Source organism: Microcaecilia unicolor, chromosome 1 (genome assembly GCF_901765095.1).
Source record: "Microcaecilia unicolor chromosome 1, aMicUni1.1, whole genome shotgun sequence".
Lineage (NCBI taxonomy): Eukaryota > Metazoa > Chordata > Amphibia > Gymnophiona > Siphonopidae > Microcaecilia > Microcaecilia unicolor.
In genome coordinates this window covers 394,729,598-394,749,530 of record NC_044031.1, presented here as the reverse complement: position 1 = coordinate 394,749,530, position 19,933 = coordinate 394,729,598, and the positions used below count along the sequence as shown (strand labels likewise).

General features: G+C 42.1%; 1 protein-coding gene across 1 annotated transcript in view; it reads right to left on the bottom strand.

Annotated features, from left to right (window-relative positions):
• Positions 1-19,933, bottom strand: part of EXOC2 (exocyst complex component 2) — a 300,400-nt gene that overhangs the window by 4,546 nt on the left and 275,921 nt on the right. Inside the window, exons 25-27 of the mRNA XM_030210951.1 lie at positions 15,584-15,706; positions 10,816-10,877; positions 7,538-7,597 (exon numbers count right to left, since the gene is read on the bottom strand). Of these exons, the coding sequence (XP_030066811.1) occupies positions 7,538-7,597; positions 10,816-10,877; positions 15,584-15,706 (245 nt within the window). The remainder of the gene's footprint in view (positions 1-7,537; positions 7,598-10,815; positions 10,878-15,583; positions 15,707-19,933) is intronic.

The window sequence follows — 19,933 nt, the reverse complement described above, 5'->3', positions numbered from 1 at the left end:
TCGGATGTTCCAGAATAGGAAGAACCTGCAAGTAACGTCTCTATGAAAAGACCACTCGTGTGGCTACATGACCTTGTACAGTCTGATGGCCAAACTGTTAGAATTACCCATTGAAAAAGGTGGCCTGAAAGAGCAGACTCGAAGAGACAACCCACTGTCACAGTCATATGGCCCCCTAACACAGAGGGCCATGCTGGTACATTGTCTATGTTGGGGAAGCAGAAGACGACCTGGTTATCCCTATGTAGGGGAAGCATATGGTGACCTGGTTATTAATGAGAACGAGTAGAAAGTAGCTGAACAGTCTACACTACAATCGTTGTGAACATGTCAGGTCATCCACAGTCTCAGAAAGAGTTGACTCCAGGGCTGACAAAAAAAGAGTTAGAGTGGGGAAGCCCAACAAAGGAGCTTCGCATTCTAGAAGGGAAGTAACTACCATCAAGCAAAGCCGAGGATTGAGAAAAATAGTCCTAGGAACAAATGGGGCAGAATCGATCTCCAAACGGAAAGCAAATGAGCCATGGGGATATATGGATGACTTCTTCCAGGAGCCCAGTGGTTTGACAAAGAAGCTAGAGTTCACTAGAAGATACCATGTGAAAATGAGGCATAGGTGATATATGGAGGCCATGTAATCAATAACCTGACAGTCGCGGAGGTGGGATCCGCTGAATGGCCCAATGTACAAGTGGAAAGAGTGTTCAGAGTAACCATTCCATATAGGGAATAGACGCCCCAGTCAGGCGAGCAACCAGCAGTAGCCCAATGATCTCGAAGTGGAAAACAGGAAGGAGACAGGGCTGGGGCTAGTGTAACATGAATCACACTAAGTCCAGCATCCGAACAGTACTCCATGTGGACTCCCGAACACCAATTATCGACGTGCTCAGCACAAACCCAAACAGGCAAAGAAATGGACTCACAGTCAGCATAGAGGAGCTTTGAAGATCACAAGACATATAATGAATATTCTGGGAATGAACACAAAGCCAAAAGGTAGCACATGGCACAGGAAGTAGTATGTCCCCAGTTGAAATCAAAGAGACTGCCTGTGGATAACTATCCATCAAGTTAAGAGCCAATGATTGCCCAAAAACATGGGGCGTAGCGTGCTCAGGAAAAGGAACCATCCTAAACTGTTCTTTTGCTGAGAAAGTAGCAAAAGAGTCGAAGAGGCAGGATTGAAAAGTATCCCCGTTGTATATTTTCAGGGGGAACAAGGAGTAGAATAGCAGCCGTTATCCCCTGCTGATATGGACTTGAGTTCAAGGGCTTGTAGAAGGGCGGAGAGATCGTCCAGAGGGAACTTCTTATACTGAGATTGATGTAAGCCACTCCCGGCGGACAAATCACCTGCCTGAGACCTGAATATCTGTAGCCTACATTCACTCAGTAGGGCATCTGTGCACTAACTGGCACTACAACAATATTCCTCTAGAGCCATCCAAAGGGGTACTCTGCCGTGTCTGAAGAGCTGTCCAGGCTGAAACGCATGCCGACAGGAAGTACTAAGCTGGGTTAGAGTCCAAGAAGCTTAGCAAGAAGAGGCAGCAAATAAAAAACCCTCTGTTCGAACTGACTGAAGAGCGTCCTAGATAAGTAGAGTCGGAGAAGGCGCCAGGGAGGAAAGAATATGACAGCAGCTGCAGAGGTCTTTGATAAGGTCAGCAATCCCCTCCAACCGTGTTCTGATAGGGTTATCTCTCCGGCATGTGGCAGGCACAAGCTTCCGCTGAACACACAAAGTCAGTGAAACGCAGTCACAAGGGGCCATGCAGCCACACTGGAGATAGAAATGCTGGAAGCTGCAGCAAGAAATGGCACACGACCTAGAACTAGTGACACCGTCTGTTGCTCAGGCAACTGGTGAAGTGACTCAACTAGCTCCAATGAGAGAGAAGCTGCCAAAGCAAGCGTGTAATGAAGATTCATAGAATACGTTTGTGAAGAGGTAGCAGGACTGAAGACAGGAGAATGGCAGTGAAAGCCTCGTACCTGAGCCTCCAAGTGAATCTACGGGATTAGCATTCCCGCTTGTGAGTGCCAAAGCATAGCTTGTAGAACTCTGTAGTCTCGTGAGTGTGCATCCAACCACTATGGAGGGAGGAGGAAGTAGAGCCTGTGAAAACCAGGAGAGTTCTAAAACTGGTTGATGGAGGCTACATCTATGGAAGGGAGCAGGGCCACAGAACGCCTCCAACTGCACATGAGAACATCAGGGAAGAGCAGATGGCCCAGGATCAATACACATCTCTTAGGAGGAGAGTCATAGCCCAGGAACTCAAAAAGGAAAAAGTAATCCTCCACCTCCAAAAGAAGTGAAAAGACGGCCGCCATGTCCTCTACAAAAGAAGGGAAGGACAGCCTCATCAATGGAGACGTCTGTGCCCATGGAGGGAGGGTGGTGCAGAAGGTATTCCGAAGGACTCCTTCCCCAGGAAGTGCCAGGGATCAGCATCTGACCTCCATATGCTCCTCACCAGTGTCAGCCAGAAACCCCCCCATGGGTAGGCTGAGACCAAGTCCTCCTCAATTGAGTAGCAGGACCCTGAGCGGGACATCAAGGATTGGGTTCCAGTCTCAAGTTGTATCAAAACTGCTAGCGTTAACACCGATCGACACGAACAGCAGTCAATCCCAGTGCCTCATGCAACACCAGTGGCGGATGCCCACTGTAGGCTGAGGACCATGTGGGGTTGACTCAAAAAGCATGACAGGTGCAAGAACCTCCGACGCTGATGTGAAGAAAACCAGCCCAGAGTCCAGGGATCGAGACTCAGATATCAAGAACATGGCAGATGAAAGCACTTTTGACGTTGATGTTCTATGAAGAAAACGAGCCCAGCAGATGTGCTCATAGCGACATCGAAGCAGTTGGCGCGTCGGTGCAGAGACAAACTGCTGAAGCTATACGGGATGGAGTGGAGAAGCATGGCTGACACACGCACCCTTGACGCCAATACACTTCGAAGAAGACCAGACAGTTGAAGGAGCAGGGTCCTGATGCTCTGAGACTCATGCACTGGCAGTAACTGGAAGGTCTCCTGGCATCGAGACCCCTTGAGGACCAAATGCTGCAGTGCCCCGGAGGCCCGATATGGGCAAGAAGCCTTGATACCAACAGCGGTCCGCAGTATCGATGTTGATGCTCCATATGACTTCCCTTTGCACCGATGAGGAGGAGGTGAAGCTTCATGCTCCAGGCTGGTGCTGAAAATGGTCAGTCCCCAGGGTCTCAGATAGTGGCTGATGGCGAGGCAGGTGTCGATGTAACCACCGACGTTGACACCATAGACATCAATGCAGACACAGACATTGAAGCCAAAAAGAGTTCCCTGTGAGCCATTTTAACCATTTTGACTAACTGAATTCTGGCATGAACCTGAAGAGGCAGAACACAGAAGGGGTATGCTGCCATAAAAAAGTGGCTTCTGACAGAAAAAGGGGAGACTTGATGGTGCCCCAGAAAGAACGAAGCACCAGAGAAAATGAAGGGAAAACCCCACCGGAGCTCTGGCCTAAATGCGGCCTACAGAGCCATGGTAAAGAAGAGAAAAAAATAAAAGAGAGAAAAAAATTGAACGAGAAGAAAAAGAACCCGAACGAGGCACATAAGTAAAGAAAAGAAACCAAAAAGGCACAAAAAAAAAATCTCTGGTAAGAACCGAACCAGGAGCTGTGAGGAGAGAGGAAAAAAAACACGTCCTCTCCTCACTGTGGAAAAAAATAGTCTGTTGGTCCTGTGTTCATGTGGTGGGTGGGAAGGCACTCGCGCATTCCCACTGGAGCGTGTCTTGCGCTCCAAAGAGCTCTGTGAAAAGCTTGATACAAGCTCCGGACTGGGCAATGCGGGATCGCATTACCTAGTTGTAAGAATATTAGCCTGCTTGTCTTCGGAGACATGATATTACAATGAAAAGAAGTTTATATATTAGAAAATAATATGAGAAATATATTGCTCTTGATTGTAATTTATCAGTGCATATAGTCCTCGAATTCAGTAACATGAATGTACTTTTTTTTTTATTCTGGATTGTGCATCAGCTGGTATAATGTCCACAGTGTAGACCAGTGTCTGGACTCCTTTACCCTATTTTATTAAGGATCTATTGGGCTCACTTTCAAAACAGAAAAACGTCCGAAAAGCACCACAAAGTGGCAGATGGATGTTTTGTTTGCCAAAACTAACAATCGTGATTTTTGAAATCCATTTTTAAGATGGTTTTCTACACAGTTCATATGCAGAGCGTCCAAATCACAAGAGGGCATGTTAGAAGTGTGATTTGGGCGTTCCCAAAACTTGGATGTTTTTCTGCTATAATGTAACAAATCAAAAACATCCTGGGCTAAAAGTTAGATGGTTTGGTTTAGACGTGTTTCAATCATGACTAAGTCACAAAACGGTGCCCTAGATAACCAAATGACCACTTGAGGGATTAAGGCATGACCCTCCTTTACTGCCCCAGTGGTCACTGACTTCCTCCCACCCCAGTGGCATACTGAGAGTGGAGTGGTGGGGGCAGTCCGCCTTGGCTGCACACTGCAGGGGGGTGCAGGAGTAGCTGTGCTCCTCTGATGTTACCTCCTGTTCCGGGGCAGGGAACTAGTGGAGCAGACAGCCTCTTCCAGAACCCCCAGGAGGTAAGAGCAATGCACCGGGTGGGGGGGGGGGGGGGGGATGTTGGAGGTGTTGCACCTGGGGATAGTGCACAGCGGCGATCAGTCCTGGGAGGCAGTCAACCAAGGAACACCACTGCCCTCCCCCCCCCCAAAAAAAAATATGTGACAGTACATACCAGCCTCTATGCCAGCTTCAGATGTTATGGCCTGTCCTATTAGAGCAGCAAAGGTCTCTGGAGTAGCCTAGAGGTCGATGCAGTGCACTGTACAGAAGGAAACTCAGGCCATATCCCACTCTATTACACTTGTGGTAGACAGTGTAAACCCTCCAAAACCCACCAAAAAGCTACTGTACTCACTACAGGGATGCAATAGCCCTTATACCTGGCAGACATAAGGGCTATTGTAGTGGCGTACAGTTGTGTACAGTAGGGGTTTGGTGAGTTTTGGAGGGCTCACCATACAATATAAGGGAGTAATAGTGAGATGTGTACCTGGGACCTTTTATGTGAAGTCTACTGCTGTGCCCCCTAGGGTGCCCCATGCTCTGTCTATATGGCCAGTCTACTAAGAATGCTGCCCCCCCCCATATGTCCCAATGGCTTGTTTTTGTGTGTTTTTCCTTAGCCGGGGTTTTTCCCCCCAAAAAATAGTCCTAAAAGATGGATCCACGAAGCACAAAAACATCTAGCAAATGGCCACTTTGAAACAAAAGTTGGACATTTTTCTGGTTTGAAAATGGTCATGTTCACTACTGTATTTTTGGATGTTTTCCAAAAATCGAATTTAGACATCGTATTGAAATTGTCTCTCTAGCATGCTTGTCCTTAATCAGTTTTATTACTAAATATAAAACAGGGAACATCTCAATGATACTTTCTCTTGTTACTTGTGCAGTTTGGGTAAGCATAAAAAGCTGGTTATCAGGATTTATTTTTACATGTTTTCACAAAGTTCCTATCTCAGAGAATATTTAACTACATCTGCATTGACTTGGGAACCTAAATGCGCCAGACTTGTTGAGAAGTCCTTGTTAAAATGGCTCTCCCAGTTGTCAGCCTGTGCTTGCAGTTCCTGGGTCTAGAGGTAATAATCTCTTGTGGGTTTAGCAGAGGGCTGTCGACTGCAAGCTCTGATAATCCCCAGTGGGTCTCAATGGTTCATATTCACACAACTAAACTTTAGTTTTCAGTTTTGGCCGAAACCAGGTGATAAGTTTCGGCTGCAGTTTCAGTAGGCCTCTATACCCTGTCCCTTGCCTCTTAAATACGCCATACACCTACCTCCATCCCACACCCCTCTCCTCTTCCCCTTCTCCTTACACAGCAGATAACTCCTTCAATTAACCCACCCTCCACATTCTTACTATGCTCTTCTCACAAATATACCCATCATGTCTCTTGCAACTCCCTCCCAGACAAACCTCCCCTTCTCTAACTACAAAACTGCTGCCAGCTTACAGAGACATACTCTATGATGTGCCTCCCAACCTTGCCCCCACACATATATGCCTCAGTCTCAATAGAGGAAGGAGAAACATATGTCTATCTATAAATGTTCATGTTGAAACTTGTTTTATTTATAGCAAATATATTCACTCTATTTCAAGCAATACCCATAGTTTATACTTGGTTTCTCCAGACTCTGTTTAAAATATTTGGTTAGTTGCTAAAATAATGAGTTTATTTCAATATCTTTAAATCATTTTAAAGGCTTCACTTTGTTAAGCTTCAGTATTAAGGAATGTGAGACTCCCTTTTTAACTTGTAATACAAGAAATAGGGGCTTACATGAATGCTTAGTCTGTACTCATCCCATTACTGTTTGCGGACAACCTCAATAGAGTGGGGGTTATGGTATCATGCGCACTATCTGTTCTAGCATGCTAGGGTATGCTTTTCAATAGTAAGTTAAACTAGGCTAGTCTAGTGCCTCAGAAACTAAATATGTTCTCTTCTTTATAAACTTCATAATAAAGATTAAAGTTGCATCAGTCTGGCACATACTTCTGCAAATTCCCTTATAATTTGTAGCTGTTCTATATTAATTTTGTAGGGTGGTTCAAACAATTGCAGGTCTACCTGAGAAAATATTTTCAACCATTGTGGAGGCATTTCTATATATGGGAGCCTAGACTTTCATTGCACGCATCAGTTGTGCCAATAATTGGCAGTGACATGTATATATGTACTATGTGCTATTCTATAAGGTAGCACTCAAGTGCCAGAGGGGCCCTTTTACAAAGTGGCAGTAAGCCTAATGCAGGCTTACCACATGCTAAAACTGAACTACCACACGGCGCTAACGAGAGCCCTTACCGTCATCTCAATAGGTGGTGGTAAGTACTCCCTACTGCATGGTCATGCGTTAAGAGTTATCTTACCAAACGGCCATTTTTTGAGGGGGGCTTTTTACCCGCTGCGGTATAAAAGGGCCCTGGTGCGCGGGAAAATGGCCCTGTCACTACCGCAGGGACCTTTTTCCCACAGCTTAGTAAAAGGACCCCATAGTGCGTAACTGCACAGGGGGTGTACATATGGAAAGAGCATGGATGGGCCATGGGAATGTCACCAAATGACATGCACAACTTATAGAATACTATTTGTTGTGCTGATTGATTGGCACATCTAGGCGTCCACTTACACCAGCTACTGACCTGGCATAAGTGATTGCGCATAACTTTTGGTACACCAAAGTGGGGTTACACTAGTATTTTATAATGACACAGGTGCAACACTGTGGCACCTAATTTGAGGCACCCAGTTACAGAATTACCTCCTGTGTATCTATAGATAAACAGTAAGACTCGGGCACAGAAACTGCCAGATTCATTGTGTTTGCCTATGAACTATAAGGAAGACAACAGTTGCTTCTTAGATGTACTGTTCTGCTAAAGCAGAAGCGCTGAACTTACTTTTTGTCTGCTCCACTTGATAGCTGAGGCAGGGCTTCCAATGCTTGTTTAAAACTAGATCTGTAAGACACAGAAGGAGAATATAGCTAACGCTTCTATTCTTAGCTATTTATAAATTATCGGGTCAACATTCAGCCGCCGCAGTCAGTGTATTTTTAAAATGCTGGCTGCAGTGATCCACAAATATCTGGACATTCAGCACCACTGTCTGGAGAATGGCCATCACCGAATATCAGGATAAGGCAGTTGGTGCTGGGACTTACCTGGATAGTGGCAATATTTAGTCTGCCATCTGAATAACCTTCGACAGCTATCTGGGTAGCAGACTGCATACTGCCTCTATCTGTATAAGGTCTGAGACCACCCTGGCTCCTACCATTCTCTGCCCTGCTATTATCTGCACACGAACAAACAGGTGGATAAAGGTGAGCCGGTTGATATTGTGCATCTGGATTTTCAAAAGGTGTTTGACAAAGTACCTCATGAAAGACTCCAGACGAAATAGGAGAGTCATGGGATAGGAGGTAGAGTCCTATAGTGGATAAAAAAACAGAAAGTAGGGTCAAATGGTCAGTATTCTCAATGGAGAATGGTAGATAGTGGGGTTCCCCAGGGCTCTGTGCTGGGACTGCTGCTTTTTAACATATTTATAAACGACCTAGAGATGGGAGTAACTAGTGAGGTAATTAAATTTGCTGATGACACAAAGTTATTCAAAGTTGTTAAATCAGAAGAGAATTGTGAAAAATTACAAGAGGACCTTATGAGACTGGGAGACTGGGCATTTGAATGGCAGATGACATTTAATGTGAGCAAGTGCAAAGTGATGAATGTGGGAAAGATGAACCCGAATTATAGCTATGTAATGCAAGGTTCCACGTTAGGAGTCACTGACCAGGAAAGGGATCTAGGCGTCATCGTTGCTGATACATTGAAACCCTCTGCTCAGTGTGTGACGGTGGCTAAGAAAGCAAACAGAATGTTATGTATTATTAGGGAAAGGAATGGTTAACAAAAATGAGGCTGTTATAATGCTTTTGTATCACTCCATGGTGCGACCGTACCTCGAATGTTGTGTGCAATTCTGGTCACCGCATCTCAAAAAAGATATAGTGGAATTAGAAAAGGTACAGAGAAGGGTGACGAAAATGGTAAAGGGGATGAAATGACGTCCCTATGAGGAAAGGCTAAAGCGGCTAGGGCTCTTCAGCCTGAAGAAAAGACAGCTGAGGGGAGATATGATAGAGATCTATAAAATAATAAGTGGAGTGGAACAGGTATACGTGAATTGATTGTTTACTCTTTCCAAAAAAAATAGTAGGACTAGGGGGCACGCAATGAAACTAAAAAGTAGTAAATTTAAAACGAATCAGAGAAAAATTTTCTTCACTCAACATATAATTAAACTCTTGAATTTGCTGCCAGAAAATGTAGTAAAAGCAGTTAGCTTAGCGGGGTTTAAAAAAGGTTTGGATGCTTCCTAAAGGAAACGTCCATACACCATTATTAAAATGGACTTTGGAAAAATCCACTGCTTATTTCTAGGATAAGCAACATAAAATGTATTGCACTTTTTTGGGATCTTGCCAGGTATTTGTGTCCTGGATTGGCCACTGTTGGAAGCACAATGCTGGGCCTGATGGACCTTCAGTCTTTCCCAGTATGGCAATACTTATGTATTTATGATCTGGAGGGTGTTGCTGAATATCCTGGTCAACAGCGCTTATACGGACAGCAGGTGTTATCTAGAAAAATGCTTTTCAATATTGACCAACAGGTGTTCTTTGGATGTAGAAAATAAGCAGTGTTTATCAATGTTTTCACGCTACAGATACTATTGGTGGAAACCATTTCTGCTGGAATAAAATACGTACATTTGTACTACTTAGGAGCTGTTAGTGCAGAACAAGCACAAAAACTGAGTGGAGAGTATAAGACAAGCCATGGAAGTGGTGAGAGAGGACTAGAGAAAATGACGTTCGTCCAGTGTTTATCCAATAAACACCTATTTGAACTTTTTTCTTTTTTTAAATAGGGCAGTGGTACCCAAACCTGGTCCTGGAGGCACCTCAGCCAGTCAGTTTTCAGGATACCCTTAATGAATATTCATAAGCGAGATTTGCATGCACTGCCTCCACTGCATGCAAATCTATCTTATTAATATGTATTGTGGATATACTGAAAACCTGACTGGCTGAGATGCCTCCAGGACCAGGTTTGGGAACCCCTGCAATAGGGGGTGTTTTATTAGTGTTTATTGGTCAACCTAAAATCAGAACCCATAAATATAGCAGATTACGCAATCTATGGCAACCATTTGCTTTTTATTTTTACAAGCTTTTAACAATTAAAAACAAAGTACCTTTGCCAGCAAATTTAAGATAAGCAATATGAAATGGTACAAGGAAAAATAAAAAATCAAACACAGGAAATAAACATAACAAGCATTTACTTTTAATACAGCAGAAGCACTTAGTTATTTTATTTACATATATCCTTTCCAATAAATGTCCATGGCAGAGTAGCAATATATAAAAAAAATAATACAAAATCATAAAAACAGTCACAGAAACAACTAGAACATGAATTTACTATAGTAAAGGGTAAACAAACTAATGTTAGATAAATAAGTTCATGCACACATTTTTGATTTTCTACACTCTAATTCTTTTTAGATAGTGCAATTGTTGCATATCAATATACTGAACAGCACTTAAAAATGAATTTTAGAACACATACAACTAATATGTATTTATTAATATAAACAGTGCTATACAAGAATTTAGCACATGGTAACAAAGTGCACGTGATCAAAGAGTAGGTATAGCATAATTAAGGGATTTTTAAATTATGATAGTGATAGTGGAAGGGAAATTCTGTCCTTTTCTTACACCTTTGTTCTCTCATCACTATGTTATACTATCAGCCCCACAAATATTAATGGATACGTTGCTGTTTTGGATAAAGTGACTACTTTTCTGCTAGAGCCAACTGTTTTTTTTTACAAGGGGAAAGTCCAGCCACTTGTATCAAAGAATAAAGAATGGAAAAAGCTTGTACTGTGAATGATTAGCATCTCTATCACTCATGAAATTATCTTATACTTCTGTTCCTGCAGGGAATGGATCTTAAAAAGTATTGTTTACTTTGTATGCATATGGGGTCAAAGGTCATATGTATTTATATAGACATAGCATACATTATTTTCTGTTTTTATCTCCTCCCAGAAAAAGTAATGTAAAAAGAAAAACAAACAACAACAAAAAAACATATCTTGCCTGCTTTCAGATGTTAAGCAAACAGCCACAGCATCTCTAAGTGCACAGATTTCAAGTCGTGCCTAAGGGAAAAATGGAAACACGAAGTAACACCTGAAAAGTACAACCATTAAGAGTATCACATAACTACCTTCAAAAACATTACAGTATTTACAAGCACTATACCTGAGGAAGGTTTACTAACTCTGCCTCTTGCCACCACCAAATACAGACATTTCCCAAAGTACAGGGGTACTGTGGGGCAAGTAAAACTTTAGAATCTAGCTATTTTTAAAACATTTTATATTTACACAGCAATAACTGAGCTCTTTGCATACATGAAGTAATCTAGTAGTCATGCCCAGTCCCAGAACAATTAAATTATTTCAGTATTACAGTAAAATCATTCAACTATGTTTAGAGAAAATTTTAATTTATTATTATTTGATAGAGCTAGATATACTGCAAAAAAAGGTTGGCAAAAGTTACTAGGAGGTTTACAAATGCTCAAAAATAGGATAAAGAGGATGAGTTAGGGGAAACAAGAGGAGAGGGAAAAACTAGTTAATAGATGAGGCAAAGATTTCTGAAAAAAAGGTGAGTTTTGAGGAGTGATTTAGTAAGGGTCACTCTGACACAAACAACCCACTTAGGGTCCCTTTTACAAAGGCATGTTAGGCTCTACACGCGTGCAGTGTGCACAAAAATGAGACTACCGCCAGGCTACTGTGACCCCCTGGCAGTAATTTCAGATTTGCCACGCGCCCATAACACCTGGATGATTTATTTCCTCCCACATGCGGCTTTTCCGGTGATAATTGGAAGTTGGCGCGCGCCAACTGGTCATCGCATGTGTAACGCGCGAATCCTTACCACTAGATCAATGGGTGGCGTTAAGGGCTCAGGACGGTTTTAGGCGCGCGCTGGTTTCAGTTTTACTGTATGCCTTTTTCCCTTCCCATTGAAAAAAAGCCCTTTTTTGCAGACTCAGTAAAAACTGGTCCAGCGTGCGCCCAAAACACAAGCCTACACTGCCACCGGCCACTTTTTGCCGCAGCTTAGTAAAAGGGCCCCTTAATATCTTATCTACAATGCCCTTTTCTCAGGTACTCTTGCTGTGACATTGGAAGAGAATAGTGATCAGAATTGTACATGGGAGGCACAAAAAATTCTACTTCGGATCAAGCAGGGGCTTTCAATCTCACTCCAAGCCTCTCTGCTTACATCCTATGCTGGCTATTAAAATGTTTTAATGCATATTGTGTTGACCGTTTAAATAGCATACTATGTCATAATGTGTCATGTTATTTGAATATTTTTATTAATAATTATCTATTGCCTGTTTGGTTTATTCTTACTGTACACCACTTGGATACATTTCTTTAGAAGGCAGCAAATAAATCCTAATAAATAAGGACCCAATATTCAAAACAATTTAAATGACCAGGAGAGGCTCCTGGCTGTTTATATCGCCCGCACAGGGCTAACTGGGCATTTGCAGTGGCACTTAACCAGATAGTGCCGCTGAAAACGCTCAATTAGCGCTCAAGCCGAAACCGGCTATTTTGGGGGTGGAGTCGATACAATCAGTTAAGAAAACCTCATGAATAGGACTGCATAAAATGCTGTCCTTCATAATCGGTTAAGTGCCAAATATGGCATTTAACCGGCTATGTTTTAGCCAGCTTCCTCTACCCTGAAATTCAATGTCACAACCCGGACATGGCCTGGCATTGAATTTCCGGGTTTAATGTCCGTGGCGGTCAGCAAAACGTTGATTGCCACTGGTTGAATATTGGGCCCTAAATGTACTGATTTATACCTTGTGTATAAAAGGGTGGAAGGGAGGAATAGTTCCAAAAGACACAGGTATACTAGAAGAGCTTCTAAAAGGTTATTTGCCAAAAGTCATAATCCACAATGTAGTGAGGAGGTAACCCAAGTGACCCTGCACAGGCCGTGTTTCGGCATAAAAGCCTTGACTTATACTCTACAACTTTCAGTTAGAAACTGTAAACAGCGGGATTCACATGTAAACCATCCCAATCCCCCTCCCATCCTGGTCCAATCCACCCCTTCCTCAAACACATAACCCAAGACACCTCATAAAGTTCAGCTTTAAAAAATTCCTTAAACAGCTAAGTTCTAAGCCATTTTCTAAAACCGAGATAACCTTGAGAAATTTTCATGTTTTCTGGGAGTTTATTCCAGTACTCCAGGACTATCTGAGAAAATCCTACAATTGTTCCTGCTTGAATTAATTTTACAACCCATTTCATCTATTTCTTGCCTCTATTGTATACTCTTTTGTCCTTATTGTTAGGTTTCATGTGTTGTAAGATCTTATTCTGTATGTTTTCACACTGTGTTGGAATAAAATGCACTTTTTTGGTGGCCATTTTAGGGGTACATGCTCCAAAACTGATACTGGAATGCTTTGCTTTCTGCCTCCCTGTACATGTGAAGGAAGCATGTGTGGACGTCCATCTGTGATATTATGGGGAATACCAAGAACCATTTTTGAGTTCAGTTGGGAAGGGCACAACAGAAATAGAATAAATAGAAATAAGTATGAATGAGTTTTAGTTCTCAGAAAGGATAGCACAGCAACATTGTAAGGGGTGCTATATAAAAAAACTTCTTCTATTCTGCATATGCCTAAAATCAAGTTCAATATGGATTTCAGTTTTTTAAAAAAAGCTTTGGATAAAACTCAAAGAAATGAAATTATACAATTTACTCAATATATCTGCCTAAATCTAATAACATGCAACAAATTTTCTGAATAAAAACGTTTTAAATATTTTTCTGAATATTCTGTAATCAGAAATAGCCCTAAGATGGGTAGGAAGAATGCTCCAAAGTTTTGCAGCTTGAAAAGAAAAGGAGGAATTAAATAGTTTTGTTAATCTAATCCCTCTAGGATTTGAAAACTGAAACGTTCTTACATATCTTAATAACTGTAACTTTGTGGTTGAGGGAAAAATAAAAAAAGATCATTCATATAAATTGGTGCAGCACCTTGAAAAATCTTAAAAAGAAACAATAAAACTTAGACAATTTTCTCACCTCAACTGGAAGCCAATGAAGATGCACAAAAAAAGAAGAGATATGATCTGTAAGGTTGGTTTAGGGATTGGGGTGTGATTTCGAGGGAGGTGGTGGGGGGCGGTGTTGTGGCCTGAGGAGGTTGGCACATGGGGGACGGCTTTTAGCCTTGGGGGATAGGAGATTTGATGCCACGGGGGAAGAATTTGTCTGGGGAGGAGGATGATGCTGCGGGAGAGGAGATGTCCAGCTATGGGGAGGCCGTTAATGCTGAGATGAAGGCACTTTCTAGAGGGAACAGTGATTTTAGAAAGTTGCTTTTATGTGTATTCTGGGGCGGGGGGGGGGGGGGGGGGGGGGGGGGATGCTACGCTTGTTTTCCCCACTTGCAGCTTTCTAAAATCAGTGCTCCCCCTGTATGTGGAGGACACATGCTGTTGTGCACTGATTTTACAACAAGCTTTGTGTTTGGCATACTGTTATAAAATAGTATGGGAATTCTCCACTTCATGACACGGACGTGTGAATTCCCCTTCAAATGTATTATCTAAAATCTGCCTTCGCATTTCCTTCTAAAATAGCAGGTATCTAAAGGTTAGACTTTATCTTCAGAAACTTAAAAAAAATCATTTCCTCATTTTTTGTATAAAGGTCCTAGTGCACTGTATCAATAAAGGTCAGCTGTGAGATCATAACTTCATCTGCCATACTTAGAATATGAACAATCTTTTCTTCTGTGCTTAATCAGTTCTGTTATTCCATTATATTACATTCAGTGATCTTTAGAGGGCTGTTCACTAACTTCTGGAAGCTTTATTAGTGGATAGATCCCACTGAAAATAGGCACAAGGGAGCCTATACAAAAGATTAGACAGGTTGAGGCATCGGGGGAGGGGGGAGGAGCGGACAGTGGACTGCTGACGGTGCTGGCGCTTATTTTTGATGTGACAGATCATGTGAAAAATAGGTGTCGGCACCATTGGGAGAGCGGTCACTCCCCTGACGACCCATCTACCTATGCCTTTGGGCTTATCCTGCATGGAGGAAGGGTGGGAGGAGAGTGGATTTGTTTGCTTGGTCAGGGGAAAGGGAGAATGAAGAACTTGGTATTACTGGGGAGGGGGATCAGGACCTGAGGTGGGGGTGGGATTCAGGTGGCTCTGCACCTTATATTGGTCATATGGGTCCCTCGCACAAACTGTCTTATGTGGGCTTCAGATGAATATCGGCTGGGACTTGCTTAAGCTCCAGAGGCCAGCATAGGGACAATCTGTCCCAAATATATTTGGTGCCGGTGCCCGCACATGGCCCAGTACTGAATGTCCAGGGCTAATGTAGCCAGTGACAGTTAGGATTTAAAAAAATGCTGATCTCCGCTGGCTGAATATCAGCTGACTTGAGTCTGGCTGATAGAAAGGTAAAAAAACTGATGGGAGTGTGGTAAGTTTTGAAGAGATGGGAAGGTGGGATAAGGATAAGAATATCAGGGAAAAAATGGCAGAGAGAGATGGTGGTGAGATTAGCAGCGAGGGTATAACGAATGGGATGGGAGACTGGAAGGAAGAATGGAGGGGAGGGAGGCTGACAACCATCTACAGATGGAAGGACAGAAAGCAAGGAAGGTAAAACCCCATTAGACAAAAATGTTTATAAAGTATTAAAAATAAAAGCCATTAATTCTGGATAATTTTTAATGTATATAATTCTTTGTGGCGCAACCAACATAGCAGCACTTGTTTACCTGTAAAGCTCCATTTTTACTGAAGACAGACACACACTGCATGAGTCGACTTATCTCCTCAGCAACAGCTTCCACAATCCTTGCTAATACTCGAGGCACGAGTTCCTTAGAAATAGTGAATACCTGTAATATCAAATCAGAATCATTAATAAATTTGACATCCTACCACCTAGAAGATGGATATTTACTTATGATATCATGGGCCTACATCAGGAGTCAAGCATGCTGCTAGCAGGGTTTTGGCTAGGAGCACGGCGATGGCTTCGGGTTCCGAATCTGTAGAGCTGGGCAAAAGATGGATCCCTCTTACGGGCCATGAGATGGCAGTACAAATATACAATAGTCTGATGAGAAGGAAAGACCCCTTGATATTGGCTAATAAAGGAGTAGCAACCTGGTATAGCTGTGGCCCAACAGTTTATGATCATGCACACCTGATGTAGGCCTTCTGGCTGAAACACAACATTGTGTCGAGTCATTTTATTGTATAATAAACTTTGCTTCATTTTTACTACTGCTGTGGTCCAGTCTTTGGGAATCCTGGTTTTTATTCCCACTTCCCTTTGCTCTTGAGTTTCTCCATGGGACTTCTTGAGTTCTCCAAGTCTGTGGATTCTCTTTTAGATAACAAGGACCTTCACAATTTCATATACATTCCTTAATCCTCAACTGTCTTGATTACTCTAATTCTTTACCATCTGGCCTGGTTGTTTCATTGATCAAAAGGCTGTAAATTTTTATAAAATATGGCTACTAAATTTCTTTTCAAACTTGACAGATAAGATCATGTTGCTCTCATGCTCTATGAGCAACAATGGCTGCCAATTTTCTTCAGAATCTAGTTTAAGACCTTACTGTTGACACATCACCTTCATACAGATCTCCCATACTATTTGGCTTACCTCTTCCTGTATACCTCCCTGCATCCATTTAGGTCTTCAAATCTCATATTCCTTGTACTCAGACTTGAGGTCCCCTGTTGGTCATCCATTATATTTCTAGACATACTTATTTATGGAGTGGAGGAGTAGCCTAATGGTTAGTGCAGCAGCCTGAGAACCAGAAGAACCAGGTTTGATTCCCATTGCTGCTCACTGTATATGTAAACCACTTTGATTGTTCCTCTGTTTTGGAACTCAGGAGTGAGCCTAGCTATCCCAATTTTAAAGCCAAACTGAAAACCTGGTTATTCCTTCAAGCATTTCCATTACTGTGAGTTACATCATTTATTTATTGTATTCCCATTTATTTCTAGCAGTCAACACTTTACCCCCCCCCCCCCCCCCCACCATCTGCCATGCTGTGACTTGGCTCACTTCTCTTCACCCTTATCCTTCTGCTTTTACTCTTTGCATCTCTTTGGTAGAAAATGAAAATGCAGAAATATTGTGAGATTTTAGAATCCAAACTGATAGACTACAATATGCCAGATATAACAGTGACAGAACTGAAATACATATGGTTTATTGAATTGTTAATACCAGGTGACAGGTCGGAGAAAAAGACTTAGAAAACATCATGAAGAACTTTATAAGTTGAAATTGGAAGAATCTGGTGGTACTAATAACAATTGAAATTTTGGGAGCCATACCACAGAATTTCACAAAGAATTGCTTAACCTAGGAAGATTACCACCTTACAGACTGCAAAACCTAGCTTTATTTGGAACTGCATATATTTTACGACAAAACTTCTACATTAATTAGGTCCTTGGGCAGGACTTGAATTCATGAAGGACACAACCATTCAAAAAAATGTGACAGATTTTAATTTAGATTGTTATCCTCCATAGACCGCACAATAAATCAGATACACAGGTGAATGACCATCTTATTATAACATTAAAAACCTCATTATAACAAATGGGAGAAAAGGCTGAACCCTGTGGAACCCCACATGAGGAGTTCCAAATCTTGGATTCCTGACCTGTCTGTACTCATAAATACATAAGTATTGCCATACTGGAAAAGGCCAAAGGTCCATCGAGCCCAGCATCCTACTTCCAACAGGTCACAAATACCCGGCAAGATCCCCAAAAAAGTACAAAACATTTTATACTGCTTATCCCAGAAACAGTGGATTTTCCCCAAGTCCATTTAATAACGGTCTATGGACTTTTCCATTAGGAAGAAGTCCAAACCTTTTTAAAATTCCGCTAAGCTAACCACCTTTACCACATTCTCTGGCAACGAATTCCAGAGTTTAATTACACGTTGAGTGAAGAAATATTTTCTCGGATTCATTTTAAATTTACTACATTGTAGCTTCATCGCATGCCCCCTAGTCCTAGTATTTTTGGAAAGCGTGAACAGACGCTTCACATCTACCCGTTCAACTCCACTCATTATTTTATAGACCTCTATCATATCTCCCCTCAGCCGCCTTTTCTCCAAGCTGAAGAGCCCTAACCGCTTTAGCCTTTCCTCATAGGGAAGTCAGCTATCGTTGTCTAGGGTTTGTCCCGGGGTCCAGTTCACAGAGGCAGTGGGTTCCCAAAGAATATGCAATCCACACGGATTTGGATATATAAAGTATATTATATTTGCTGATATGTATAGGTTCACAGCATTTAGTACAGGTAACTGGTATAGGCCTGTATCTGTGTGTGTTTAAGGAAGAGAGAGAAAGAAATAGTGCATGCAGAGCCCGGTGTGCTCTGCTTGCAGGGAGAGAGGGCAGAGATGCCCCCCTGGACAGAGAAAGGGGGGCAGTAGACTCCAAGCTGAGCTCTGTGCTCTGCTGCACAGAGAAAGACAGAGAGAGAGAGAGAGAGAGCCGTAGTGCCCTCATGAGCTCTGCTTTATACCTAATAAGAACTGAGAGGGAACAGGAGAGAGATCAAAAACTTCTCTCTTTCCCAGTTATTTCCTTTACAGAACTCCAGATACTTTCTGAAGTCAGGAAAGGTGACAACTTTCACAGGTTGTCCTGTTTGAAATCCCTAGTGATGGCGCCTCTATGTCTGGCTTTGGTTGCTCTGAAGCCCTGCTCCCAGATGGAACAAAAGGTATGTTAATCAGGAGTAATTGAGAAACCAAAGGGCTATCAGGCCTCTCTGAGCACCATTTGGTCTATTTCATCCTCAATGGTTCCTGAAGGGGAGGGGAGAGAGTTTATCAGAGGTCAGAAGGTGGTTTAATATTGTCAAACATATTAATATAAGTATGTCCAGCAATAATTTTGACCTCCTGCAATCCTGACAGTCCCATCCCCTTTATCATTTTCGTCGCCCTTCTCTGCACCTTTTCTAATTCCACTATATCTTTTTTGAGATGCGGCGACCAGAATTGAACACAATATTCGAGGTGCAGTCGCACCATGGAGCGATACAAAGGCATTATAACAGCCTCATTTTTGTTTTCCATTCCTTTCCTAATAATACTTAATATTCTATTTGCTTTCTTAGCCACAGCAGCACACTGAACAGAAGGTTTCAATGTATCATCAACAACGACACCTAGATCCCTTTCTTGGTCCATGACTCCTAACGTGGAACCTTGCATGACATAGCTATAATTCAGGTTTCTCTTTCCCACACGCATCACTTTGCACTTGCTCACATTAAACGTCATCTGCCATTTAGACGCCCAGCCTCCTCGGTCATCTAGCGGTCCAACTGATTCTTTTGCCGGCTTCCTGCTTTTTAAAAAAATTTTACTATGTGTTTTTGCCTCCAACGCAATCTTTTTTTCGAAGTCCCTCTTAGCTTTCCTTATTAGCGCTTTGCATTTGACTTGACATTCCTTATACAGTTTCTTATTATTTTCAGTCGGTTCCTTCTTCCATTTTCTGAAGGATTTTCTTTTAGCTCTAATAGGTTCCTTCGCCTCACTATTTAACCACGCTGGCTGTCGTTTGGTCTTCCGTCCTCCTTTCAAAAAGCCAGAGAACCATTTCAGGATGTATCCTGTAACCCTTATTCTTTCAACAATTATACATTTTTTTGTAATCTATCAAATCAAACGTGGCAGATAAATCTAAAAGTACAACTGCACAATTTCCTTTAGAAACAAAGGATCTAATTTCTGTCAACAAAGCCCTATAAGACTCTCAATACTGTATCTTGTTGTAAAACCAGATTGTATCTCATGCAGTATATCAAATAGATCTAGATAATTGGATAACTGCTCTCAGGCTCAATTTTCAACTACATCTATACAGTTCTGAACAATGGAAATGTCCCTAACATTAAAAGTTGATGTGAATTTTATTGAAATAAAAAATGTTAATTGTCTGCATATGTATAAAAGGTTTCCTGTATTTTAGATAGGGCTTTCCCAAACAAACTCATTAAAACATTAAAAATAAATGGGGAGAGAGGTAAGCCCTATGGAACTCCACAGATGGCTG